The 27,233-nt window shown below is 53.5% G+C and overlaps 1 protein-coding gene across 10 annotated transcripts; it reads right to left on the bottom strand.

The window, feature by feature from the left end:
* Positions 1-1,780: 1,780 nt before the first annotated feature.
* Positions 1,781-27,102, bottom strand: LOC128343277 (F-box/LRR-repeat protein 3). 10 transcript variants are annotated; one of them, XM_053292075.1, is made up of 8 exons: positions 25,392-26,388; positions 25,042-25,099; positions 24,050-24,174; positions 23,687-23,761; positions 23,214-23,309; positions 22,892-23,020; positions 22,035-22,196; positions 20,717-21,810 (listed from the first exon to the last, which is right to left on the bottom strand). In XM_053292075.1, exons 1-8 carry the CDS (start codon positions 25,446-25,448, stop codon positions 21,625-21,627), a joined length of 888 nt encoding a protein of 295 aa, XP_053148050.1. In that variant the 5' UTR covers positions 25,449-26,388; the 3' UTR covers positions 20,717-21,624. The 10 variants fall into 10 exon arrangements, with proteins under 10 accessions (XP_053148043.1, XP_053148046.1, XP_053148044.1 ...); XM_053292073.1 differs by lacking the exon at positions 20,717-21,810 and adding an exon at positions 11,164-11,329 and having other exon boundaries at positions 24,050-24,296; positions 25,042-27,080; XM_053292070.1 differs by having other exon boundaries at positions 24,050-24,296; positions 25,042-26,737.
* Positions 27,103-27,233: the final 131 nt, after the last annotated feature.

Raw genomic sequence — 27,233 nt, 5'->3', positions numbered from 1 at the left:
ATTTGGGAGCACAGTTATATGGTGGCTCTGCTCCTACCTGGGGGGGTCGTACTCAGAAGGTGGTGCTGGGGGAATGCCTGTTCCACGCCCTGGCCTTTGGCCTATGGGGTGCCACAGGGATCTACTCTGTCCCCTATGCTGCTTAACATCTACATGAAACCTCTGGGAAGGATCATCCGTGGGTGTGGACTGCGGAGCCATCAATATATGACACTCAGCTCTACCTGTCTTAAGTCAGCAGACACCAGGGAGGCAGTGGATGCTCTGAACAGGGGCTTGGAGGCTGTTCTGGACTGGATGGGGTCAACCAGGTAAGACGGAAACTTAATCCAGGTAAGACGGAAGTGCTCTGGGTTGGTAAAACTGACCATCCGAGTAGTGAAGTAAATCTGGTCTTGGACGGGGTCACACTTCCTCTGAAAGACAAAGTCCGCAGCTTCAGGGTGTTTCTGGACCCAACGCTGTCCTTGGAGGCACAGGTGGCGGTGGTGAGCAGAAGTGCCTTTTACCAGCTACGGCTGGTACGCAGGCTGCAACGCTACTTGGAGAAGTCAGACCTGACCTCAGTCACTCATGCTTTCGTAACTGCAAAGTGCTCTACGTGGGGGCTGCCCTTGAAGACAGTTCAAAAGCTTCAGCTGGTCCAGAATGCTGCCACTATGATGCTCGTGGGTGCAAGTTGCTTCATGAGTGTCAGACCCATTCCTGCGGCAGCTTCATTGGTTACTGGTCCGCGTCCGGGCTAGATTGAAGGTACCGGTCTTGGCCTTTAAAGCTCTACATGGCTTGGGACCGGGGTACTTATCGGACCACATTCGCCCATATGAATCTGCCAGGGCCCTCCGCTTATCGTCTCAAGCCCTATTCATCGCCCCACCATTAACAAAGGCCCAGTTGGTGGGGACTAGAGGCGGGTCCTTTTCGGTTGTGGCCCTTCAGCTTTGGAACGCCCTCCCCAAAGAGCTCCTCCATCCTCCCTCCACGTTTTTAAAAACATCTTTTCAAAAGAGGCTTTTAAATGTTTCACCTGCTGCTTATATCTGGTAGGTTCTTTAGTTTTTATGGCTCCCAGTTTTTAGCTTTTAAAATAACTTAATCTGAAACTTTTTTAAAAAAAGTAATTTTAATCGTGGTTTAAGCCTGGTCTTTTAACCTGTTGAGTAAAGCTAACTGAATTAGGTTATCCTTATTTTACATTGTATCTATTTTATTAACGTTGTGAGCCACCCTGAGCAGTAGTATACTGGAGGGATGGGTTATAAATATCTGAATCAAATAAACAATTTTTCCTTTGCATTAAGAAGTGCTTAGTTCTGATCAATTGTTTTTGTTATTGGAATACATGCACAACACTCCTAAAAGTAAACATTTTAAAACAATTAGCTTGGAAAAACCCAATCTGAATGAAAACAGTCTAGATCTCACAAGCTTCCCGAGCTTTAATCTATATATTTAATCCCCGTAGACGTGCCTCTGTGGGGATGCGTCCCGGCAACCCAGCGGATTGGCTGGGCGGGGTAGCCAGGGAGAACTGGGGGGGGGCACTCGGCCCACTGGCGGCGGCGGCCGCACTCAGCCCCACCGGATACGGGGGGTGGAGAGAGAGAGGTAGCCGGCCCCAAAGAGCGCACAGATGCTCTGTGCGGGGTCGGCTTGTAATACCTTAAAACAGGCTTATGTATCAATTTTAATGTTCTCCAAATATTAAATTTACATTTAAAAAACTGCATAGAGAAAAAACGCTTTTGAAAACATTTTGCTAATAATTTACACACAACAATATTTTTGAGAGCAATTTAATAAGTAGAAAATTACATTTTCTAATACAATTGTATGTCCAACTATGTAGCTATATTTCTCTGCCTTTATAGTCTGATTACCAAAACATATAAATAGTCCACTTATTGCACCTTAAATACAATTCTGCAGGTTAAGCAGTTGATTGTTAACACAACCTAGATACTGTGCATTACTCCAAGTGTCTACACAAAAACAATCCCCTCTCTGTATAACTGTATTTCAGGCAGTTTCTTCAGTACCTAAACCAAAGCAGCAGGCAAAAATACTGTAATTTATCAGAGCAGAGTTTAGAACTATAGCACCTGCTTATCAGTCAACTTGTTTCATATTCCACATATATTCAGAGTCTGTCTTAAAGGAAAAGAGCAAACTATAAAATGTTTTATAATATGGATAACTGTTTTGGAACAGCCTCAGTTTCCCCCCTTAACCCGGGATGTTAGAAACCAGCATTAAATAGCACATCAATAGTACACACTACAACACATTCTATAGTATTAAAGAGGCTTGTGTGTGATTAAGTTGCAACATAGTTATGCTCAAGAAATAAAGTGCAGCAGTTCAGCATGCCGTGAAGTCTTCGGAGATTCTACCATGTCGGCATCATGTCTGGAAACCAGACTCGACCCAGATGTTTTGACACTTCCCAGTGAATCTGCTCCAAGCTGTACTTCTGGTCAGGAATCAAAACTTCTTCCATTATAGACAGCTGAGAAAGGTGGCCACCACACATCTTCACAAACTCCACCAAGGCACTGCAGGAGACTTCACACTCCCCGAGGCCAAGAGCCGACAGATTCTTACAGCGCTCTGCAATGCGAATCAATTCTTCATCCAGGGGCCGTAATCCATTGGCACACACCACCAGTTCAACTAATCGAGGACATGTCATTCCAACCCGGCCAAGTACGTCTTTGCTGACTGACCTCCCAAAATAAAGGTGAGTGACAGGTGTTTCATAGCGGAAGAATGGGTCAAACTCTTCTTCATATAAGAAAAAATACATGACCAAGTTCACTTTGGGAGAATGTCTGATGAAAGCATCCCAGCTGCTTTGCTCAATCGTGTGGAAGTGTGTCTGTCCCGGATTCTCACTGACTACATCAATGCGCAAGTGTTCTAATCGGACGTGTTTTTCAGAAGACAAAGCAAGGAGAAGCTCGTCACTTAGCAGGTGGTAGTTCAACGCCAGCTCACGTAAACCATGACACTGGTCAGCCACACAGAGGATACCTTGGGAAGCACACACAAAAATTCAAGTGCGAATTCAAATTCAGGCTCACATGAAATGAAATGTGCCGTCATACAACTGAAACACCTCCCTAAAAGTTAACCCCAAACACACAAGCTAGGAATCTGAACATTTGGAGAGGGCAGGGAATGTCGTGCCATACAGAATGAAAACATTTCATCACCAGAAGTAACAAAATGACCTGGGATACAAATGCTGTAATGAAGCTTGTAGCAATGGATTTGTGCCTTCACACCCCAGTATTTTCTTTAACCCTGGTCAGGCAACACTGCACCTGAGTACAAGCGAACAGGAACATGCTGGCTAGTCATGCCCAGGACACAGGCGTCGTGCTCCACCGTTCTAGCCCTTGGTTCTCCCCAAGTGCAGCATTTTTCTGCCGAAGCAAATGCAGACACTTCGGGAGAGTTAGCACCAGGAGGTGGGGGAGGATACACGATGACCTGGCACTCTCGTTCCCCTGAACTCAGGTATGTCACGTCTTGCAATTCCCAAGCTCCATGAATGAAAATTAAAAAACAGAAGCTTATTCTTGAAGTAGTTCAAAAATACTGCATCATTCCGTTGCCTGAAACAAGGGTGTTTCCCCCCCTCTTTTTCTTTTTAAGGAGTATTTTATTTAGGATACTTTATTATTATTTTTCACCAACATACAGGTCATGTATTGTAGGAGAGGTAAATGAGAGACATCTTCCGGATGGAATTCAAACAAATTGTCAAAGTGACACTTATTTATAACTGGAACAAGAAAGCACTGAGAAATTCATTTCTATATTTTCACTAGCTTTTAGAGATCATCATTAAAGAGAGATGTTGCCAGAGAGAAACACTCAGCATGTTAAAGTCTCCCTCCTACCTTCACAGAATCCAGAGAGCAAGGTTCAGAGGACATGATGAGACATCAGCAGACATCCCTCCTCCCCGCAGAAGCACTCCATGCAACCTGGAAATAGGTCCCTGAGGGCTGCACAATCCTCAGGGACCTACTTCCAGGTTGCATGGAGTACATGAGGGAAAGGAGGGGGATCAGCAAAAACCATCCATCCTACATGAGCACCTGCAATTCAGAAGTGAGGCTGAAAGTTTCATGCTAACCAACCCTGGTAGCTTGCCTTCAGTTAAGGCAGCTAAACCACACTGAAGTAAATGGAATTAAGTATACTTAGGCACAAGTACTTCCACATAACCCCATTAACAGAGGAAAAAAATCTTATCTTACTATATGCAGTCAAAACTATTCTGAGGCGTACTCAAGAAAAAGGTTAAATTCTTCTGAAATATTAAAACTGCAGGTACAGGCATACTTGTAGAAATCTTTTTAACCAACTGAGTTCATTCAAGATAAACAGAGACAGATATCCCAAGAACTCACCTGCTGGAGAAACATGAGGACAACTGTTCATCTTTAACAGCTTCAGCGTTTCTCTGTTGTTAGCCACAAGGACCTTGAGAGATGGGTCATCTACTGGAGTATCCTCTATCTTAAGTGAAGAAAGCGATTTGGAGTTTACAAATACCACAGTCAGCGCAGAAATAAAATGTGACTGTAGAAAGGAGAAAACAGTGAAGTCAAAACATGAACTGTAATTCCCAAACTATATGCATTCATGGTAGAAAATCTGGCCAGATACCTAAAACTTTTTGTGCAAGTAAAAACTTCTTCAGCTATTCCTACAGACTTACACGTAACCAAGACTGACAATTTCAGTTCATGAATATTTATGACAAGCCTAGAATTTGCCACTCATCCAGCAAGCACCCAAATGTCACAAGTAGCTGAGGGCTTCAGAGGAAAAGTCAAGACTGAATGTCTCCGTTTCAGACTGTGCCTGAACCTCATTTGCCTTAAAGACTGAACATATCTGAGAGATGACAATAGCAATAGCACTTACATTTATATACCGCTCTATAGCTGGAAGCTCTCTAAGCGGTTTACAATGATTTAGCATATTGCCCCCCAACATTCTGGGTACTCATTTTACCGACCTCGGAAGGATGGAAGGCTGAGTCAATCTTGAGCCCCTGGTCAGGATCGAACTTGTAACCTTCTGGTTACAGGGCGGCAGTTTTACCACTGCGCCACCAGGGGCTCATGAGATGACAATTTTTTGCCAAGAAAAACTTGAAGTCATTTTCTATCGGAAAGCACTCGGCCATTTAAAACAGAGGCTTCTTTCAGAACTGCCTCGCCTTGATCCAATTATGACTTGGCAATGGTAGAACTGGTGGCCAAGGTGGGGACAGGAGGAGGGGCTCATGTGGATAGGAGGCCGTCCGTCCTCCTCCTCTTGCTAGCAAGCCCCACTGAGTGGATCAGCAGCACCATGGCAGCCTTGCTGGGTACAACGCACAGCCCTCAAGTAGGTGAGGTCACAAAAGAGCAAGTGGGAACAGAAGGTCTGAAGACGAGCCACTTTCTTCACGCTACAAATGGACAAAATAAAAGACCCCCAGGAGCTGAACTCCATGTTATTTTTCAAAGAGTTTCAGGAAATGTGGAACACGCCAAAGATTCTGATCATATTCTGGATTTGCTGACACCACCACAAGCCAATTGGCAGACCTGCATTATATTATACCCAGATCCAGAGATTTCCATGGCAGACTAAAAGCTTTGGGATAGAAAGGGAGCAGGAGATGAACAGAAACCATAAAGAGGCCTGTAAGAGTCAGCCGACTGCTTAATAGCAGAGTCCCTCTTGTGACCAACTGCAGTAGGTGGAAGTAGGTTTCCTACTTCCAGTAGCTACTAAAGTAGGTTTCCTTTCCGGTAGCTTTTAAGAAGAGTCCTTAGCAGCACCCTGGGAGGTGTTCCAGCAGCTGGTTCCCAACTGTGACTGGCCCAAGGTCACTCAGCTGAGCAGGGGTTGGATCCTGGACCGACTCAAACACACAGATATCAGCTGCATCACGATCATGCCCTCAAAAGGCATGGAGGCAGCAACAGCCCCACTGAGAGAGCACACAGTCTGCAGCCACAACGCTCCACTGCGTTTGCATCATGCTACAGCAGCCACTGCCAGGCTCAGCATGCACACGAGTGGAAACACGTGCCAACACATGCAGCAGCAGCAGCAGCAGCGGCGGCGGCAGCGATGGCACTCCCTTTCCTCCATGGAAATACAGCGCAAATGGAGCAAAAAGAACAAAGAAAGGCGAGAGTCAAGTGTTTTTTACCTGGCTGCTCACATCAGACAATCAAGCTGAAGCCAAATGAGTTTAAGCTTTCAAGATTTCGAAAGTACAAGCAGAGCAAGACGGGAAGGACAGCAGGGTTCAGTTTCAGCCTGACTATGAACCAGGCTGAAAGAAAAGGACAATCTGGGCCATCAGACCCCACTGATGCTCAACTCATCTAATACCTCACCCACAAGGGGCCCAGCTCATAGCCTCCGGTTCTGTCATGGCACGAAAGCCGTGTATGTGGGATGACACTACATTCTGAACCAATGAAATTGCACACATGGGGAAGGCTTAGGGCGAAACACACAACTCCCTAGGAAAGCAGACCTCACAATCTGACACTTTTCAACAAATGCTGGGGCGGGTGGGGTGGGGGGGACTATCGCAATGCTTTAGAGTACCACAGCCTTCAAAGTCTTTGAAAGGAGAGGAAGTGAATTACATTAATTCTAAGAGAGAGAGCAGAACAGCCTTTGCACTGAGATAGATATTTATGTTAGAATAGAGTCATCTGTGCAGTTTTATCAACTAACTGCCGAGACCTCTCATAACTGCTGGTCTAGTCACTACAAGGCCTTGCCTTTGCATCATACCAGTTTTTCAGTAAGCAATCAATACCTTTGGCAAATCCATGAAGCTTGGTCGAGCAGTAGAAATTAGTCCAAGTGTTTTTAAGGAACAGTTCACAAGCTGAGATAGGATATCACAAGCGGCAGCGGCCGATTCCTTGCTGCTATCCACCTTTACGAGAAAAGAAAATGATCAACATGCAAACATCACTGCAAAAACGGAAAGCTTTCTAAGCTCCAAGAATAAACGGTTATCATGAATTTCGTTTCTGATATGAAAAGTAGCATGGAAAAATGTCTCCATTGCAAGTGGTGCTGGCCCACTTTATGGGGTTGGTGGTGCAAGAGCTCAATTCAATTCCATTTATTACGATCAAAGATCAACACACACAGATCAAATCCAGATGCAAGAGTCGGCAAAAGTGAACACACACACACACACACACACACACAAAGTGTACATAAAATATACAATTAAGAACGACTACATAAAATATAAAATGGAATAAGATAACAAAACAAAAACAAAACAAATTAAGAGCCTGTGTTAACCATCTCCAACACAATGTATCTTAATCGCAGCTGTACAGAATTTCGCCACCAGATGCGAGACATCGGTATACGTATCAGAAAGAAATAAGTTTATATAGAACTCATCAGAATTATTTGAGTATCTACTAAAAACAAGAGGGGCAATGAGTCTAAGACGCAGATCACGATAAACTGAGCAGTACAAAAGCACGTGACCGACTGGTTCAACATCGCCACTCCCACAAGGACACAATTTCTCCAAAAAAGGAACCCTAACCCTAAATCTACCCTCTAATACCACAGAGGGCAAGACATCCATCTGGGCTAGAGTCAGGGCTCTTCTGTGGGTTGGACAGGTCAGATCATAGAGACAGTTGGCTGGTTTTTGCAAGGGCTTGACTGCTCCAAGCTGCCTGTAGCTTGATGCCCAAACCTCAATCTATCTGGTGTCCCATATCGATCATACGCTGCTTAAGGGTCACTCTGGCAGGGTGCAAGAGCACCATCCTTGCAGGGAGCCGGGACCCTCACGGTACCGCAGTCCTGCTCCAGCACATGGGCGGAGGGGAGGGATTCTGCTTCTCGCCCCTTGCTGGAAAAGCCTGCCTGCTGCCAGAAATCAGCCTCTCTCTGGGGATTGCTCAACCCTTGGGGACCTATTTCTGGAAGCCAACAGGGCTTTGGCAGGGAAGGGAGAGAAGCAAAAACCGCTTCCCCGTCCAGCTCCCTGGGTGCTGGGCTACCCAGCCATGGAGCCCCTGGGCGGGTGGAGCTCTTGCTCCAGCTTCATAAACCACCAGCACGTCTGTTGTGTACAGACATCGGGTCACGTATGAAGAGACCTCTAATCTTACTAGCTGGGCACTGGTTCTCCCTGCCTCTAATCCCCTCTAGCCCCTTTCCCCACCTTCTCCGCCCCCACATAGCTGAAGCAGCCCCCTGACCTCCGGGATGGCAGCGGAGGTGGCAAAAGCTCCTTCCGGGGGCCCCCTGCCACCCAAGTGACCGGTCGTGCCGTTTGGGGCCCATTTTGGAGCTTTCTTCGCACCCTTGCAGAGGCCAGAGAATGGCCCAGCCTGTCGTCTGGGCACAGGAGGGCCCCCCCCCCCCGAAGGAGCCTTTGCTGCCTCGGGTGCCATCCCCACCGCCGCCTCCCCTCTCTGCCGCTAGCGCCGCGCCCCACCAGCTGCATCCCCACCGCCATCTCCTCCGCCATGCCCGCCTCAGTCTCCCCTCTCCACGCCCCTGGAGTGGTGTGACCCACTGGCCACATCCCCTCCACCGCCATGGCTGCTTCCGATCTGTGTCTCCTCCTCCAAGCACAGGCCGCGTTTTCATTGGCTGCGGCTGCAGTGGAAGGCGGGGCTTGCCACATACCGGGTTATATTTGGTAGGTTCTTTAGTTTTTATAATTCTCTGTTTTCAGCTTTTAAAATAACTTGAGTTTGAACTTCATACTGATGAAACCAGCTTTTAATTTGTTTACTCAATTTGTTTAATTTTATTACTTTTAGTGTATACTGTATTTTATTGTTGCGAGCCACCCCGCGCAGTAGTCTACTGGAGGGGTGGGATATAAATATTTCAAATAAATAAATAAGTACCATCTAAACGTTTTATGTATCTCGATTAGGTGAGCAGAACTAGAGCCTTCTGATAGCTACATGACACCATGCGGACTGGGCAATTACTTCACAGGAGATCGGATTAAAAGGGTTTCCACAGCCCCACAGAAATCCTGTCCTCCTTGAGTGGAAGCCTCGCAATGGGAGAAGGCAGACCCCTTTCCAGCCACATCTGCAGTTTCCACTCTGCTGGAGCCATTTCTCTTCTCCAAACTGGGGCTGCTCCTTGCAACTAGAAAGGGGCCTCATCTGTGGCTTAAGAGCAGGCAGGCCGTCTTTTGAACCCTAGTGTCACCTGGCTGGCCTTTTCATCCTCACTGCTACCCCAACAACCGCCACACAAAGGCATCTTTCTGAAGGAAGGTGTCTAGATCTTTTAAGACGCCCTATTGAGTCTCCTTAAGGAACCTTCTCATTCGGAAGGAATGCAGGAGAGCAAGAAAGACAGCATTTCAACAGAACACATTTTCAAGAAGGAAAGCCCTACCATTTGAGAACCAAAAAATAACCATCTTGTAATCTACCACTTTTGTCAACTGACAAAATATGAAAAGGTGTTAAATTTTTGTTAATAATCAACAATCGACTGCGATTATTTTGAAAGCAAAGTTGTCATGAAAGTGGCAGTATGAAATTTACAGAAGGTTGGTCATGAACAAATTGTCCCCAGAAGACATTAACTCATCTGGGAATATATTATTCCATCCACACACCTAGCAAACTCTTATTTATCTTTTAGTCCCATCTTCTTGGTGGAGTGGGGGTGGGGAGAGAAAGGAAAATATCTTACATGTATATTTCATGTTTTTCTACGAAGATGTTGGCTTTCCCCAAAGTCCAGAGGTGGCACTATTCCTATAATACCCCTCATACTGTCAGGATCGCGCTTCCATAGCATCACATCCCATTTAGTCACCCTGAAAGATTCAGCACTAAAGCAAGGAGCCAGCTGGAGCAGAGCCAGTATGGTTCTGGATTCAGAAAATCCAAAAATTATTCGGAACAGGAAGAACTTGCTTCACATCTTTATCAAAACCCAATTCCCCCCACAGTGGAATATGGTCAAGCCATTCCTAGTGTGAAAAGCAGGCACGGAACTATGGAAAATGGCTATTTTCCTTTGGAAATAATTATAGAATGTGGCTGAAACAAAATCAAATTAATCACGATAGAAATACAGTCACATGCAAGCAACTCTGAGATATATCTCAGATTCAAGATTGTTTGGGCTTTTAAAATTTTCATGTTAGCACCTAGAAACTTTCCAGGCCTGGATGCACCTTCTGTTAGGTTCAAGTGTACATCATTTTACTTTTATCACATTGTCAGTGTCTTATACAGGTTTGCCCACCATAGCATGTTTGTGTTAAAGGTAAAGTGTTCCATTGAGTTGGTTCCGACTCCTGGCTACTACAGAGCCCTGTGGCTGTCTTTGGTAGAATACAGGAAGGGTTTCCCATTGCCATCTCCCGTGCAGTATGAGATGATGACTTTCAGCGTCTTCCTATATCGCTGCTGCCCGATAAAGGTGTTTCCCATCGTCTGGGAAACATACCAGCGGGGATTCGAACCGGCAACCTCTGGCTTGCTAATGAAATCAATGTGCTCAAACTGTGTTTCAAGCACTCCCAGGAAAATCAGGAAGGGAACCGGCAAAGGAGAGCTGGTGCTTACCTGCTTTCTGCTGCCCTTCCAGCTTCCTGCTGGGGCAGTGCGTGCCCCATGTGCCATCAGCACACACATGGTGTCCACACATGCATGGGCACCATGGGCACGTGCTGACAGCATGCAGGGCTTTTGGGAAGGGGCGGCAGAGAGCAAGTAAGCACCTGATCGCCTTTGTCTTAAAATCCCCTTCCTAATTTCCTGGGAGTGATCGAACTGCACTTCAAACCACAGTTGGGGCACATCCCTAAAATGTGTGCAACTGGAACCGGACCTGCAATTTACAAAACATTTCACTTTCTTAAAGTAGTGGTGGTGGTAGTAGTAGTAGTAAGTTAGTTACCTTGAAGCTAACATACTGCAAATGATTGGAATGCCTTTTGATTATTTGCTTGATGAGCTCCGGATGAGTTGCCTTCAAGTAAGACGTAGCTGGCTGATTCAGCTCAAACTCAAAACATCTCCAAAGTTCAGGCATGTGGAACACTTGATTCCAGCTGTGGCAGACTTGCGAGGCATGAGCACGGTCCAGAAGAGGCAAATACTGGAACACCTGGAGAATTAGATCTGGAAGGAGGCTTCCCCAATCTGGGGTTAGAAATACTCCCGATTCTTCACTGGTTTTCAGTTTTTTGACAGCTACTACATTCTCCTCATCTGATAAAAGATTGCTGGACTTGCTATTTTTTCTTCCTCGCTTCATTCTAGCAAGATAAGCATAATGTGAATGAATTTAAGTCCACATATTAAATACCACAAGATAAGTTGCTCTCTTGTTTTTAAAAGCAAAAGTGGAAATAGAAAAATGCAGACATACAGAATAAATTTGTTTTCAGATTTTGCCTTAGAATATTTCAAAATTTACAATGACAGACTTAATATATAGTGGGTGGTACCCATAATTTCCGTTACTCCAGAAAAAGGAGTTTTACTCTAGAGTAAGATTCCATGTTGCAGAGCAAGGAGTTCTTGCTCTAGAGCAAGACTCCTTGTTTCCAAGTAAGGAACATTGTGGAGCCCATCGTATTTAGCGCTGAACATCTGACAGAATTGGACATTTGAATTTGATAACAATAGCACTAGCTCCATTATTTTGAGACATCTGGAGCATAAACACTTCTGAACATAACACAATGATGCAATACACACACATATATAACAAAAGCTTCTCTAGCAATATCGTGTAGTGCTGCATGTCAATCACAAAGGAAACAGGAACAAGTAGAGAGACACTCAACTGAAACCACATTTCTGATCCTCCAAAGCAAAATGTGATGAACAGATATGGCTATATATTTATTTTCCTGAGATTTCAGAGTGTACATGGGACCGACTATCCAGCTAACATTATTAAACAGTGAAAGGAAAAACTAGATATAACATTTTAACACTCAAGCTGTCACACCATAGTTGTATTCACTTGAGATGGATGGCTACAAGAGGCCAGGTTTTACCATTATTATCAATTCTACTATTATCAAAACACTTTCTAGTTTGCCGTTATGTCATTTACAAATAATGGCACTTAATTAAACGGGTTAAACTATAATGCTAAATAGATCATCATTAAATAGATGTTGATCCTATATACATACATATATTTAGGACCACAGGAGCCATGTGTATATAGGCCTCCTTTCTTTTTTATCTTCACAAGAACTCCATGAGATAATTTAGGCTAGCAGTGGCTCCTCCAAGGTCACCCAGTAAGCTTTATGGTGAGTGAGGATTTGAACCCTCAAAGCTCTAATCACTACACTGCACTGCCTCTCTCCCTATACCTGCCCCAATGTATCTGCTCACCAACGTAAGTGGAACAATCTGGTTTGCGAGGTTCTAGACACGTTGAAAAAGCAAATGTGCTCCACCCTGAGCAGCCACTTGCTAGCAGAGAAAGCCTTAGAATTGGGTTGCAAGAATACCAGGTAAAGCTGTGGAGTTAGGTTTTGTACGACAGCGCTCAGCAAGCGTCCTGATATCTGGAGACCCTGTAGCATCCTACACAGCTTCTTTGGGCTCCTTTAATTTCCAGACTCCATATTGGGGTGTAGCCTAAACAACTGGTGACACTCAGAAGCCATCCAGACTCTTCTGTCACCCCCTAGAGAGGAAGGACCTTGGCCCTGGAATGCGCCTGGACTCCCAGACAGCGGCCCGGCCAAGGAGGAGCAACATGTTCCTTCTTGCTCACAGGGCGGAGCCTCGTCACACAGAAGTGGGCCCAACGCTCGCGGATCTAACTCGGCTTATTATCTTTGAGAAGAAGATGGCTTGAGGGTAGAGAGGAGGAAAACACTGCCAGGACTTTGCTCTCATCCGAATCACCTTGGACACTTCTTTACTCATTTATTGTTAAATTTATATACCGCCTTTCATCACAACAATCCCAGGGCGGTTTACGGCAAAATTTAAAAACAAGATGGACTTGAGACTCCAGCACACCGAGCACTGCAAGAACTCAACCATCCTGAAACCGGTTTAGGGTGTTATACTCCTCCTTCTACCCAAACTGTGTTGGGCCGCTCCAGAAACTCTCCAGTGTGGTTCAGTAGAAGGAGCTGCTGTCAGGAAAAAGGTGAAATGCCCCCTATGACCCCTATAGTATTTCAGGAAAAAGGTGAAATGCCCCCTATAGTATTTCTAAACTTGCACTCTGTCACCAGAACAGAAGTCAGAAGTTTAGAAGGGTTTCCCGTCCCAGAGCCCTGCCTCTGACGGCAGCTCTTTTCAAGACATCCCATCCGGTTTGTGCCTATTTTAACAGTGCCAAATTTTATCTTAAGTCATTGTCAATTGCCGTTAAATTTGGTTTAGAAATGTCTGGATCTTGCAGCCTATTACAAGTATGAATATTTATATAGTGCTTTTCAACAAAAGTTCCCAAAGTGGTTTCCATAGGCACAAATCAACAAAGGGGCTCCCTGTCCCCAAAGGGCTTACAATGCACAAAAGGAAGAGCAGAGAGGGGTGTGGGGCACAGGCCAGCATGAACTGGCTGTTTTGCACATACTGGGGGGCGGGGGGGGGGTGAGAGGGGGCAGAGATCAAGGCCGCCTTCCAGTTACATCCACTGATGACACCCGGCCAGTCTCACAAGGCGACTGGCTGCCCTTGTCTGTCTGCACCGAGGAAGGCCGGGCGTGGCGGCTGTTAATATCCACTGGCAGATTTGTTTATTTATTTCTCACTCACATTTGTACACCGCCCCAAACCTTCCTCTCTGGGCGGTTAACAATAGCATGACACAAGCTAAAAACCTATGCAAAACACTTTAAAACAATTGAACAATTTAAAAATAAACCAGAGACTAAAACCCCCGAAAAAGTAGGACGCCGAGAAAGCCTGGGGCGGAAAGACGGGTCTCCAGGCCTCTTTTAAAGCCTGCGGGGGGGGGGGGGCGCATCTCAGCAGGGGGCGCATCCCACCATCTCGGGGCGGCGACCGGGAAGGCCCGTCTGCAAGTGTGGCGGCCGCCGGAGCCCCTGCAGCGACCTCAGCGGGCTCGTAGCGGAGAGAGGAGGAGGACCCCACCTGGACCCCCCCCACCCCCAGGGCGGCAGGGGCCGCAGCCCCGTGGGGAGGGGGCGGTGGGGGCTCCCCCTCCCCCTGTGCGAGGGAGCATGTGATTCCATGGGGGGGTTGGTGGTGGGGCCGCCCCCGCCCCGGAACGGAGAGGGCCCCGCCCCCCGCAGCCCCGCACCTGCCGCCTGCCGCTGGGCCCCTCCGCGGGGCTGGGGGCGCTCCGGGGCCCGGGCCGCGCTGCCCTCCGGTCCGCGGCCTCCGCCGGGTCCTCATCATCGGGTCGGGGCCCCGCCTGGCCTGGCCCCTCGCAGCGGCGGCGACGGGGAGGAGGAGGAGGAGCGGGCGGGGGCTGCTCGGAGGGTCGCCGGCTTCCGGCCGAGGAGGAAGCGCGAGGCCCCGGCCCGCTCTCGGCGGCGGCAGCGAGGGTTCCTGGGCCCGGACTGCGCCTGCGCCACCGCCCACCCCGGGCGGCTCCTCCCCTCGGGAGGGAGGGGGCGAGCGGGGAGGGCCCGGCCGGGCTAGCTCGCCCCCTGGTGGCGGGAGGGCTCCAGGAGGGCTGGCCTGGGAGGAGGGCGCCGCCCCCGCCCCCGCCCCCTGGGACTCCGGGGAGGGGGCGGGCTGACTACAACTCCCAGCATCCCCAGCCAAAGGACGTCACAGCTGGGGGTGCTGGGAGTTGGAGTCTCTCCGCCCCCTCTCTGGGACTGCCGCTTGGAGCGAGCGCCGCTGCGGCCCCCCGAAGGCAGGACCCGGGCCGGGAGGATGATGGCTCTTCGGGCAGCCCCCCCTCGCCCCGCTGCCGCGCAGGCTGAGCGGGGGGGGAGCAGCCGCTGGGGGCTCCGGCTCCTCCCTCCCTCCCGAGTAGACCCGCCTCGCAACTTGGGCGGCCGCCTGCAGGCAGGAGGGCTCCCTGGGTGGGGGCGGACTGCCACGCCCATCACCCCCTGCCACCCTGGGCCCTCGCGGATGGGCGGGGGGGTGATGGGCCTGGTAGTCCTCCCCCCTCGCCCGCGCAGGCGGCGCTGCCTTGGCCGAGCCTCCCTCGCCTGGCGGGAGTCGCTCGCTGGAGGAGAGCCGAGCCCGGGCGCGAGACTGGCTCTGCCTGCCGAGGCTGCGCGCCTCTCCTGGGCGGCTCCGCGCCGGGCAGAGCGCAGGGAGGAGCCGGCGGCCGGACCTTGGCCGGGGCGGGGGTGCCGCCGCCGCAGCCCCAGAAGGGCCTCGCCGCTGCCGGGCATCCTGCCTCGGGAAGACCCGACGGGGCTCCCCTCCTGCCCGCCCGCGCTGGCGGCAGGGCGCATCCCACACGGCCTCCCCCGCGGGGCTGTTGTTCGCCTGCTGCCCTCCTCGGCTCTCGCGCTCTCTGCGGGACTCCGCGCCCCCCCCGCCCCGCACTGCCCCCCCGGGGTTTTTCTTCCTCCCCCCGCCCCAAACCATCCCATCCCGGAGCAGGAGCGGGAGGCCAGAGACGCCTCGCTGCAGGGCGACGCCTTTTGCCCCGTTGGCAGCCCGCCGGAGACCCCCTTGACTGGCCAAAAGCAGAGGAGGCTTGACCCGAACCGCATCCGGACCTTTGCTGGTTTGGCTCATTTATTGGTTGGTTTATCTGTTCGATTTCTATACCGCCCTTCCAAAAATGGCTCAGGGCCGTTTACACAGAGAAATAATAAAGAAATCAGATGGATCCCTGTCCCCAAAAGGCTCACACTCTAAAAAGAAACACAAGATACACACCAGCCACAGTCACTGGAGGGGTGCTGTGCTGGGGGTGGAGAGGGTCAGTTGCTCTCCTCCTGCTAAATAAAGAGAATCCCCACCGTAAAAGGTGCCTCTTTGCCCAGTGAGTAGGGGTCTACTTGTCTGTGGGACTGCTTTCTTCACCGCATCTTTCCACCGACCCCAGGCCATTGAAGAGGGAAGAGGGGAGTTTAAAGTAGGAATCATTGCTTTCTCTCTGTGGGGGACGAAAATGCAGCCTCAAGGAATCGGCTCAGACACAAAGGGGGCTCAGGTTACAGTGAACCTGATGTAGTCTCCATTCTTAAGCTTCCGACAACATCTGCATATCTGTCGCCCTCTCTGGTCTTGTGGTGCAAGCATGACTTCTCGCCGTAGCCAAGCAGGGTCCACCCTGGTTGCATATGGATGGGAGACTAAATGTGTGAGCACTGGAAGAGATTCTCCTCCTCAGGGGATAATGGAGCCACTCTGGAAAGAGCAGAAGGTTCCAGGTTCCCTCCCTGGCGGTACCTCCAAGAGAGAGATTGAGAGAGATTCCTGCCTGTGACCTTGGAGAAGCCGCTGCCAGTCTGTGAAGTCAATACTGAGCTAGATGGACCGACGGTCTGACTCAGTATATGGCAGCTTCCTATGCTCCATGTGTTAAGCCTGCCTCGGTTCCTATGGTGACCAGGCTTCAATAAGATGAAGCTGAACTTGAAAGCACAGGGAGACCCACATTTTGCAGTTCCTGCTTGCGTTGAACTCAGGAATTTCTCCCTCTCCTCCCCTTCTGGACTGACTCCCTCCACAGAATCTCACCAATCTGCCACAACCCACCACAGCCCCCAGCCAGCTGTGCAAATCACTCAAATGCAGGCCCGACACAAATGCAAATCACTCAAAGAGCAGGCCCGACCAAGCTGTCAAACTCTCCTTCCTGTGTTCCGGAAATCCACCCAGCAAGCATATTTAAAAAGACAGACAGACCGTGCAAGTCTGGGGAAAAGCCAAATAATCAGCAATGGCCCCTCCACACATCACAGATAAGCATACTTGAAGCATCAGGGGTCCCCCCCCCCCCCGTGCCGCAAAAGCTGCTGAAAACAGAGGCTCTATTTATGCCGGACATAATTTGGACTAAGCCAGAATGTGCAGCCATAATTCAGGGGGAAACGGAGTCGTGTCTGAACTGGTCGCTGGTTCCCCGCAGCAATTTCGGGGTCAGTCCAGCTGATATGTGGACTGGCACCCTCCGTTCGGGAGGAGATTCGAACTAACAGCCCGGTGTGGGAAGGGAGGGCTACCGGAGGAGGGGCAGCGTGGCGCCTGGCCACACCGCTCGGTCTGGGCTGCTGCAGGCTTCCAGGGGAGGCAGCTGGAGTGGCGTCTGAACCGGCAGAGGGCAGTGGGGCGTCCTCGGGGCGAAGGGGAGGCGCAGGAGAGGGCAGTGGTCCCCGGAGTCCTGGAAGGCTTCATCCCTGGGCTGAAGGAGTGGGGCGGGGGGGGGGTTGAAGGGATACAGGAGGAGCCCCTGGAGTGGGGCGGGGGGGGCCTTGCAGACTGCTTCCTCCCCGACGTCATCATTGGACTCTGTCCCAGAGCGGTCAGGCCCACAGATTAGGAGTGGCTGCGTGGATACCAAAGGCCTGTGCTGATGGCTAAGAAACACACCTCGGCGGAAACCCTTGCGTAGTGAGTTTTCGACTGACTGTGGAAGAAAAACAGCTGGAGAGAGTATTTTTTATTATTGCAGCCACCTAATGGCACAGCGCGGAAACGCCGTGAATAGCAAGCTAGAGGTTGCCGGTTTGAATCCCCGCTGGTGTGTTTCCCAGACTATGGGAAACTCCTATATCGGGCAGCAGTGATATAGGAAGGTGCTGAAGGGCATCGTCTCATACTGCGTGGGAGGAGGCAATGGCAAACCCCTCCTGTATTCTACCAAAGACAACCACAGGGCTCTGTGGGCGCCAGGAGCCGACACCGACGCGATGGCACACTTTACTGTTATTGCCCCTCTCATGTAGAGGGATGGTGTGCACAAGCTAAGCCTGAGACCTCTCCGGACTGCACTGCAGGGCTGTTGTAAGCCCCCCTTTCTGAGTCCTAGCCTCTCTGCAATGGGGGTATTAAGCCTCCCGGCCTCAAGGGCACTTTCCAGTTTAGCTGCTCAACAGTGGCAAAATGCTTCCATTCAGGCAAATCGCATTCAAAGCGTAAACAGCAAAGGACCCAGCAGGGGGAGCCGTCTTGCAAAAACGAACAGCAGCGCTTTCCAGATTAGACCCTGCAACGGGGTCACGTCATATCTCTGAAGTGTGCTTCCGCACTTCCTGTGTTGTACACCCACAGTCCCTATGCTGACAGCCGGGGGCCGTTCATATCTCCGATGCCTTGTTTCAGATGTAATCACTGCGATTTATTGATATAACGTATTCCGGAGCAAAAAGGTTGCTGTTTTTTTCCGGGTTGTTAGTTTTCTTGAAACTGCTCCCCCTGCTGGGCACTTTGCTGTTTATGTTTTGAATGTGGTTTGCCTGAACAGAAATGTTTTGCCACTGTTGGACAGCTAATCTGGCAAGCGCCAACCCCCCAAAAGCAACCTTTTTACGCCAGTTGTACAACGTTTTATCAATAATTTGCAGTGATTAAATCCGAAACAAGGCATGGGCAATGTGAACGGCCCCCTGCTGTCAGCGTAGGGACTGCAGTGTCACCACACAGGAAGTGTGGAAGCACACTTCGGAGATACGTTGTGACCCCGTTGCAGAGTCTAATCTGGAAAGCGCTGACTCCCCATCTGCAATGCAGAGATAATCACAGAGGACGGTTTTTCTCTCCTGTCCGAAAGGTAGTCTTTAAACTGTGTTAAACACACACACACACACACACACACACACACACACACACACACACCCCCGCTGGAAGGCCTGAGTGTCACGCCCTCGATCTCCGACAGCGAGGAGGAAGGGGAAGCTGTCAACTTTCCAGGCGATGCAGGAGTGTCTGAGGGGCAAAGCCCGGCTGTCAGTGTTCATGAAACAGCTGTGGATAATGACTCTGAGCAGGCACAACAACCTGAGGCAGCAGAAATCATGAAAGACCAATCGGAAGAAGAGCTATGCAACCAACCCCCGCTGACCCCCCAACAGCGGCGTGTCACGAGACTCAGGGATCAATTGGAGACTATTAGGAAAAGCAAATGCCTCTTGCAGAGGGCTGATAAGCCTTAAATCCCTGCCAGCTGGGAGCTCTCGTGGCTTGCACTATAAATCAGTCGGCTACTCACTGCTGGAAAACAACATTTGTCAAACTATATGTCGACAGCGTGCAGCCAAGTCCGGCCAAGACCTTGACACTGAGTTTCCAAGGGAATCCTCCTCTGCCGCCCTTTGCTCCTGCTGTTGCTGAACCAGGGATCCCAGCCTGGATTTGTCCCCTATGAACTGGTGTCAGCTTGGCCCCTGGAACAGCCAGAGAATAGCCTTTGTTTCCCTGTGTTACTAGGGACCTGCTATCGCCCTCCAGATCAAAATGCTGAGAGTGACCCTGGAGTTGGAGAAGCAAATCAGAGAGGCATCAAAGAGAGACAGAGCTGTAATAATGAGTGACTTCAACTACCCACACATAGACTGGGCAAATTCACATTCAGGTAGTACAAGAGAGCAAGGACAAATCTCTAGATACACTGGATGTTCTAACCCTAACCCTAAAACAGTTGGTCACAGAACCAACCAGAGGGATGGCAACCTTGGACTTAATCCTGAGTGGTGCCCAGGACCTGGAAATGTCAATGTTGCAGAACCATTGGGGAGCAGTGACCACAGTGTGATCCAGTTCAGCATATATGCAAGTGGAGCATTGCCAAGGAAGTCCAACACAGATGCACTGGACTTCAGAAGAGGAAACTTCTCAAAAATGAGGGGACTGGTAAGAAGGAAGTTGAAGGGGAAAGTCAGGAGGGTCAAATCACTCCAGAAAGCATGGAATGTATTCAAAACCACAGTACTAGAAGCACAGTTGGAATGTATCCTAAGAAGGAGGAAAGGGACCACCAAGTCCAGGAGGATGCCAGCGTGGCTAACTAGTAGAGTCAGGGAAGCTATAAAAGGGAAGAAGACTTACTTCAGAAAATGGAAGTCCTGCCCAAATGAAGAGAACAGGAAGAGACATAAACTGGCAAAGGAAATGCAAGGAGACAATAAGGGATGCAAAAAGAGAGTTTGAGGGGGGCATATAGCTAGAAGCGTCAAGGGGAATAACAAAATCCGCTTTCATCTTTGGCTTTTGATCCCTTAGTCACACGCCCCACATGTTCAGTGCTTCTGGAAAGGAGAAAGTTGTTGCATTTTTGCACAAAAACACTGAGAAATTTTTTTGAAGGAGTTTGTCGCGTCAGCGGCTCCCCACCCACTCCGTGACCCTGTTGGAAATGGAGCGGGGCGGGGGGAGTGGGGGAGATTGTGATCCAGGTGGAATATGGACTCCTCTTGCCTGGAAAATGCACTGCAGTGGTGGGCAATATGGACGGCCAAAACCCTGCAACACTTTTAACTGTCGCAAATCTCATTGTCCAGAAAACGCCATACTTGGACTTCCAAAAAGCTTTTGACAAAGTTGCCCTCTTCTGCCCCTTTTCCAGTTCTACAATGTCTTCCTTGAGATACGGGGGCCAGAACTGCCCGCAGTTCTCCAGATGTGGCCACATCCGAGATTTCTATAAGGGCATCATGATATTTATTGTTTGTTTGTTTGTTTGTTTGTTTGTTTGTTTGTTTTTCAAATGTGTACTCTGCCCCAGACTGCCTCTGGGAGGTTTACAACAAGATTAAAACAAGATTAACAATGAAAGCCTTAAAACAATTTAAAACCACAGTCCTTGAGTGAAGAAAACAAACCTTTAGAGACTTTAAAACAGTTGTCAGCAATGGGGAGGCTCTTATTTTTGCAGGGAGTGCCTTGCAGAGTCTCGGGGTGGCAACAGAGAAGGTCTGTCCCCGAGTAGCCACCAGACAAGCCGGTGGTGGCAACTGCAGATGGACCTCTCCAGATGATCTCAATGGGCGGTGGGGCTCCTGATGTAGACGACGTTCTCGTAAATACCCAGGGCCTAAGCTGTTTAGAGTTTTATAATAGCAGCACCTTGTTCTTCTCCTGGAAACTTATTGGTAGCCATTGTAGCTCTTTTAGTAAAGGAGTGATATGGTGTGTTCGGGATGACCCAGAGACCAGCCTGGCTGCTGCATTCTGGACCAACTGCAGTTACTGGATCACGTACAAAGGCAGCCCCACGTAGAGTGCATTGCAGTAGTCAGGTCTGGAGGTGACCAGCAGACGTACCACTATTTTGAGGTTGTTTATCTCAAGAAATGGACGCAGCTGGCGTAGCGGCTGAAGCTGATAGAAAGCACCTCTGGCCACTGCCTTGGCCTGATCCAGAAGCACCCCCTGACTGCATACCTGTTCCTTCTGAGGAAGTGTGATCCCATCCAGGACAGGCAGATCAAAATCGTCTCCCAAGTTCTGACCCTGCACAATAAGTACTTCCATCCTATCTGGATTCAGTCTCAGTTTGCTATCCCTCATCCAGCCCATCCCCGCCGCCAACACATTGAAGATGTCACCACAATGGGTCATTGTCTCTTGCCAGACATGCAATCCTGACTTCCTCCTTTTTCTACCACAGCCGGACCCAGAAAGGGGCCAAGGCGGAGCGGCGGCAGACGGTGCCCCCATCCCACCCCCGGCCAAGGGCTGCCTACGTCTTGGTATGTCTGCACGTCCCGCCTCCTGCGACTTGCCCAGCTCCGGCTCCCTCCTCAGGGCAGCCTGCCCTCCTCCTCTTCCTCCTCCCCCCTGATGCCTTCCTCTTGGTGCTCCTGCGCTTCTGGATGATGAAGTCAATCTGGTAGATGAGCATCACTGCCAAGGAGAAGACCGTGATCTGGAAGGGGAGGAGGCGAGCATGGGGCAGGCGGGGGGGGGAGGGCAACAGGCAGGCAGCCTCCCGCCCTGCCCTGCCCCCTGCCACTATTGTGGCTCTGCTTGGGGGGGCTGGAGGTGCCGTTCCAGCTCCCTTCCTCCGCCCCGCCCCCCGCCCCCGGCCAGACAAGGGCTTGGTCCCCCAGGCTGAGCTCTCCCCACGCCTGCTCGGCCCAAGCCTCTCACCTCCAGGGCCAGCAGCCCGGAAGCCAGGCCGGCCACCACCAGCAGGTTGCTCTGCCCCCAGCGCACCGTCTTCTCCAGGCAGCCCTCGGTGTGCACCCGGCTCTCTGCCCGCCAGGCCTGCAGGCTCTGCGCCCCATAGCCACACATGGTGTTGAGGGTGGGCTGTAGGGAGAGGGAGGAGGGTTGCTGCTGGGGGGCAGCTGCTGGCCCAGGGCTTGCTCTCTCTCTCTCTCTCTGGGCCCCAGAGGAGGGAATGGGGCGAGTGGGGGGGGGCCTGTCCCTGGGTCTGAGTGCATTAGGCCCAAGCCCTCTCCAGAGACATCGGGGCTTGGGGGGACGGCCCCCCTGAGCCCAAGGGCGGACCTCTAGCCACGCTGGGCTCTCGGCTCCGCTTTGGGGGAGGGGAGCCCTGTGGCAACTGGCCCCCAAGAACGCTGCCCCCTCAGGCTGTGCTTTGGGGAACGAGCAGTCCGTGGCCCAAGTGCCTTGAGAAGAGGCAGGAACGGGATCCCCCAAAGGTTCCTCGGGACGTCCCGTGGGCCCTGGCGGCTCCCACCCCCCACGATGGCTATCCAGTGGGGGGCGGGCAGTGTTTTCTCTGATCCCCCCCCCCCCCAATCTCTGTGCAGAATGAGTTTCCTTCCTGAGTTTTGTTCAGGATCCAGGCCGTGTGTGCGCACCATGTGCGTTCAGAGCGGGGCCTTCCTGATTCAGCCTGAGCGGGATCTACAACGAACTCAGCGGCGGCTCCCACCACCATCACGATGGCTATCCGGGGGGGGGGTGGCGGCAGCGTTTTCTCTGACCCCCCCCCCAATCTCTGTGCAGAATGAGTGTGTTCTGGGCGGCCTCCTTACCTCCTTGCCCTGCAGCAGGCAGCAAGAGAAGGGCACCGCACATCGCTCCAGGCTGGGGTTGGAGTCCCGGCAGTCAAAGTACACGTTCCGGGACCAGTCCTTGTAGGAGTGGACCCCGCAGCACTCAAACTGGGGGGGGGGAGAGGGGCAGGAGCAGGAGGCAGAGAGGAGCCTGAGGGGGGCGCCCGGCCGGCCCCCCCCAGGGCTCAGGGGGCCCCCACGGAGCAGCCCTCCGCAGATGCAGAGGCGTCTCCCCCCCGCCCCCCCCGAAACCCAAGGGAAAGCGCCAGTTGGCGGCGGCGGCGGGGGCGGCTTCCGTTACCTTCCTCTGGATGTAGTCAATGAGGTTCTGCAAGTCCAGGTTGTCGCGATAGTGGGAGACGGCGCGGCCCATCAGGAGCGAGGCTTTCTCCATCACCTGGACACACACACATGGGGGGGGCGAGTCTCGCGGCTGCAAGAAGCCCCGCAGCCCCCACGCCAGCCCTGGTCTCTGGAGTAGCCCCCCCCCGCGCCTGGGGGCCACACGCAAAGGGCCCTGCGGCTGCTGGAGAGGCCAGCACGCTCCGGGAAGCCCAGCCGCGGGGCGCCGAGCCACGCGCTCCGAGAGGCTGCCTGGGGCTCAGCGGGGGGTCTCTGTTCTGCACCCGACCCCCCCCCCCCCGCCCCGACCCCTGTGCGCCCTGCCTTGGGGCGGAGCTGTGGCCGTGCAAGTCCCGGCATTCAGCCGGGGAGGGCCGCGTCCGGCCTGGCAGCAAAGCAGCAGAGAGAGCGGGGTGGGGGGGGGGTGTTTACCCTGCCCGAGAAGAGGAAGCCCAGCAATGCAGCCAGAACTTGCAGGATGAAAATGATGAGCAGCATCCAGGCGAACTGGAAAGCAAACCAGGCGGGATCAGCAGCAGGGTCGCGTGCGCGGGGGGGGTCACACAGCTGGGGACCCAGGAGAGTCTTCCTGGGCCGCCGGCTCCTCCTGTCTTCAGGAGCAGAGGCAGGGTTGTAGCTCGGGGAGGGGGGGCCCGGGGGCTGGCGCTGGGGGCCCCGGTCATTGGAGCCCAGCCATTCCAGGAGAACAGCCTCCCCCGCCCGCCCGGTGGTGGTGGTGGCGACACTTCCCCACCCAGTGGTGTAGGGCGGGGCGGGGGGGCCCCTTGGCGCTACCATCTTCAGCAGCAGAGGGAGGTCGCGCAGGGCCCCCAGGCACCCCACAAAGGTGACGCTGAACATCAGGATCCCCACGGCCAGCAGGATGGTGGAGGGCTCAGCCAGCAGGGAGTCCACAGCACCTGTGGGGAGGCAGGCAGGCAGGCAGGCAGCAGTTGGAGGCCTGGGGGGGGGAGGCTGAGAGGGCAGGCGGGCCCAGGGCCAAGCGCCAGGAGGAACGGCAGGGAGGAGCCAGGGCGGGCGGCTGGGGGTCCCAAGGAGAGGGGCTGCTGGCACAGAGGGCTGGCACAGAGCCAGCGCCTTCAGGGTGGGCCTCCCTTGGAAGCTGGCCTCCTCCCAGAGGGGCTGCTCTGACCCCTGGACTTGGGGGGTGAACTCCCCAGGGCCCCCCCATCCTCTTGAGTCCGCTGATGGAGCAGGAGGAGGAGGCTTCATGGGCAGGGGATGGGGGGGGCTCCCCAGGCCCCCAGGTCCAGGCTCCCCCATGGCCCAGCCCCACCTCTGCCTCCTCCCAGGCCCTCTGACTCTCTGGCAGTCGCTGAGGCTTCCGCCCGGCCTGGCCACGGGCTCTTCTCTGCTCATTGGGAAGCTAAGAGAAGCTTTGCTAAACGTTGCGTGTGAGCTCTCTCCCCATCTCATGCTGCTCTTTCAGTTGGGGAAAGGTATTCTGCACATGCTCAGGAACCACACTTTCCCCCCCACTCCCTAGAATTGCAGGCAGCCTCTGCAGCCTCAAGCTGAAGCATCTCTCAAATGAACACTGTGGGCGAGAAGTCAGAATGGAAAGAAAACCCTTTGCCACCCTTTAATTCTGAGCATCTCCATGGCTTGAAGGGACCCCCAGAGACCCCTCGCTTCCGCTCCCCTGGCTCCGGAGAGCCCAGCACCCCTCCTGCAGCAGCTCTGGTGGGAGCTTGGGAGGGTCTCTCCTGCCCCCTCCCTGCCAGCCCCCCACCCCAGTCCCAGGCAGGATGGGGCCTGCTGCTTACCCGATTCCTTGGAGAGCCGGGCGTATATTCCGACGGCCACCATGAGTCCGCTGGCTACCTGGAGGGGCAGGAGCACAGCCCAGTTCCAGAACTCGGGGGGGGGCAACCCCCGTCTGGCCCTGCTGGCGCCTGACCCCCGTCTGGTCCCTCCGCGGCCGCCTGACTGACGGAGGACTTGGCCACCCAGCCCAGCAGGCTCCAGGCCCTCGGGCACTGCCGCTGCTTGGCAGCCGCTTCCCCACTGACACAGAGGCTTCTCCGGCATGCCCTGGCAATGCCTCACCTCCTCCTGGCATCCCCAGCCTGGCAGCCACACACCTGGCACGGCAGCGGCAGCGGCCTCGACTCACCCAGAAGAGAAAGCAGGAGGCGAAGAGCGTGTGCTTGGCGGCCTGGTTGGTGCGCATGGCTCCCCCCCGCCCGCTGGGCTCAGCAAGCAGCCCTCCTGGCGGCAGGTCTGGGCCCCGGCCGGGATTCTGGAAGGCCAAGGCCGCCCCGCCCGCCCCAGGCCCCGGCAGCCTGGCAGGCTCTTCTCCGCCTGCCTTCCTTCGGGGGGGGGGCTCCCTGCGCCCAGCTTGCCCGGCTGCTCCTCTGCCCCGGCTGCAGCTGTTTCCCTTCAGGGTGGGGGGAGCTGGAGCACCCAGAGGCTGCTGCAGGGAAGCGGCAGGGTGTGGCGCTGGAGGGGCAGGGAGGCAGCGGCAGGTCTGGGCTTGAGCCCAGGAGGAGGCGGAGGCCTGCTCAGCAGCCAGGAGGGCAACCCCAGCAGCTGTGGGCCCCAGCTGGGCCCAGCCCGAGCTCCCTCGGAGGGGCCCTGGGCAGCTGGCTGTTTATTTCCAGAGAGGCAGCGGAGAAGCCCCCCCCCCCAGCCCCAACCTCATGCCCAGCTTGCTCTTGGAGGTCTGGCCAGCCCCCGCCTGGGTGGCCAAAGGCTGGGTGAGATGGGCCCACCGGCCACCGCCCTGTGGCAGGCTTCCTTGGGTGCTCTGCAGTGTGTGTGTGTGTGAGCTGTGCTGTGGGGCAGACATCTCTGAGCAGGGGCCTCCTGGAGCACCTTCCTGGCGAGGCCACAAGACCTGGGGCTTCTCCGCTTAGGACAGAGACCTGGCCGAGGATGCCTGCTGTGGAGAGAGAGAGAGAGAGGAAATGTTCTCTCTGTCTCACCGCAGGAGAGCCAGGGGTCACCCCGTGAAACGGAAGGTCGGGGAATGTAGGGCCAAGAACAGGAAAGACTTTCCCACACAGCGCAGAAGTCATCTGTGGAACTCTCTGCCACGGGATGTGGTGATGCCCTCAAGCTTGGGTGGCTTTACAAAGGGGCTCAGACAGATTCAGGGAGGGCAGGGCGATCCATGGCTACTGGTCTGGTACCTGTGGGCCACCTCCAGCAGGGGAGCCGCAGCAGCAGCAGCAGGAGGGAGGGCAGGCACAGACCTCTTGCCTGCGGGCTGCTCCCCAGAGGCGGCATCTGGTGGGCCACTGTGGGAAACGGGAGGCTGGACTGGAGGGGCCTCCGCGGGGGCCCGATCCCCTGCTCACCCGCCGCCCACCTCTCCCAAGCCGTGCGGGTTCTGACCAGCTGCTCCCTCGGCCTGCTGCGGTTCCCGTCCTGCGGATCAGGGGTCCCTCGTCTTGGCCCCTTCAAAGAGACGGGCCTCTAATGGCAAGGAAGCAGCCCTGGCGGGGGTGGGGTGGGGGGTGGGGGGGGTCCACACACGCCCCTCGGCCTGAGCCGGGAGGCCCTCCCGCGCTTGCTGCCGGCCTGCCTGCCGGGGCCTTTCCCAACGCCAGCCCAGCTGCCCCCCTGCAGGAGGGGATTCCCGAGAACAGGAGCGCCAGACTCCCCCAGAGCCGCCCCAGCAGCAGGGAGCCGGCGAGGCCGGCCAGGGCCTCCCGACCGAGTCGGGCTGCCGCAGCTAAATTTAGCCCCTGCCCGATGATTGAGACCCGCAACAGGTGTGCGCAAGCAGGCGCAGAGAGGTGCTGCTGACGCCGGGGGGGGGGGCATTCCGCCCTGGGCAGCGGCCTTCCTGCGAGTGTCGGGGCTGGCCCTGCTTGTGCCGGCTCCGATGGCCTCTGCCAGGATGGGGGGGGGGCGAGAGCGCTCCTCCGCCAGGGCCCCCCGGGCAGAAGCCAGCCCCCCCCCACGTCATGTTGAAGCCCAGACCTGAAGGACTTCTGAGCCCGCCCCCCCC

The sequence above is a fragment of the Hemicordylus capensis genome, chromosome 2 (genome assembly GCF_027244095.1).
Source record: "Hemicordylus capensis ecotype Gifberg chromosome 2, rHemCap1.1.pri, whole genome shotgun sequence".
NCBI lineage: Eukaryota > Metazoa > Chordata > Lepidosauria > Squamata > Cordylidae > Hemicordylus > Hemicordylus capensis.
The sequence above is the reverse complement of the archived record's forward strand: the minus strand, read 5'-3'. Positions and strand labels throughout refer to the sequence as shown.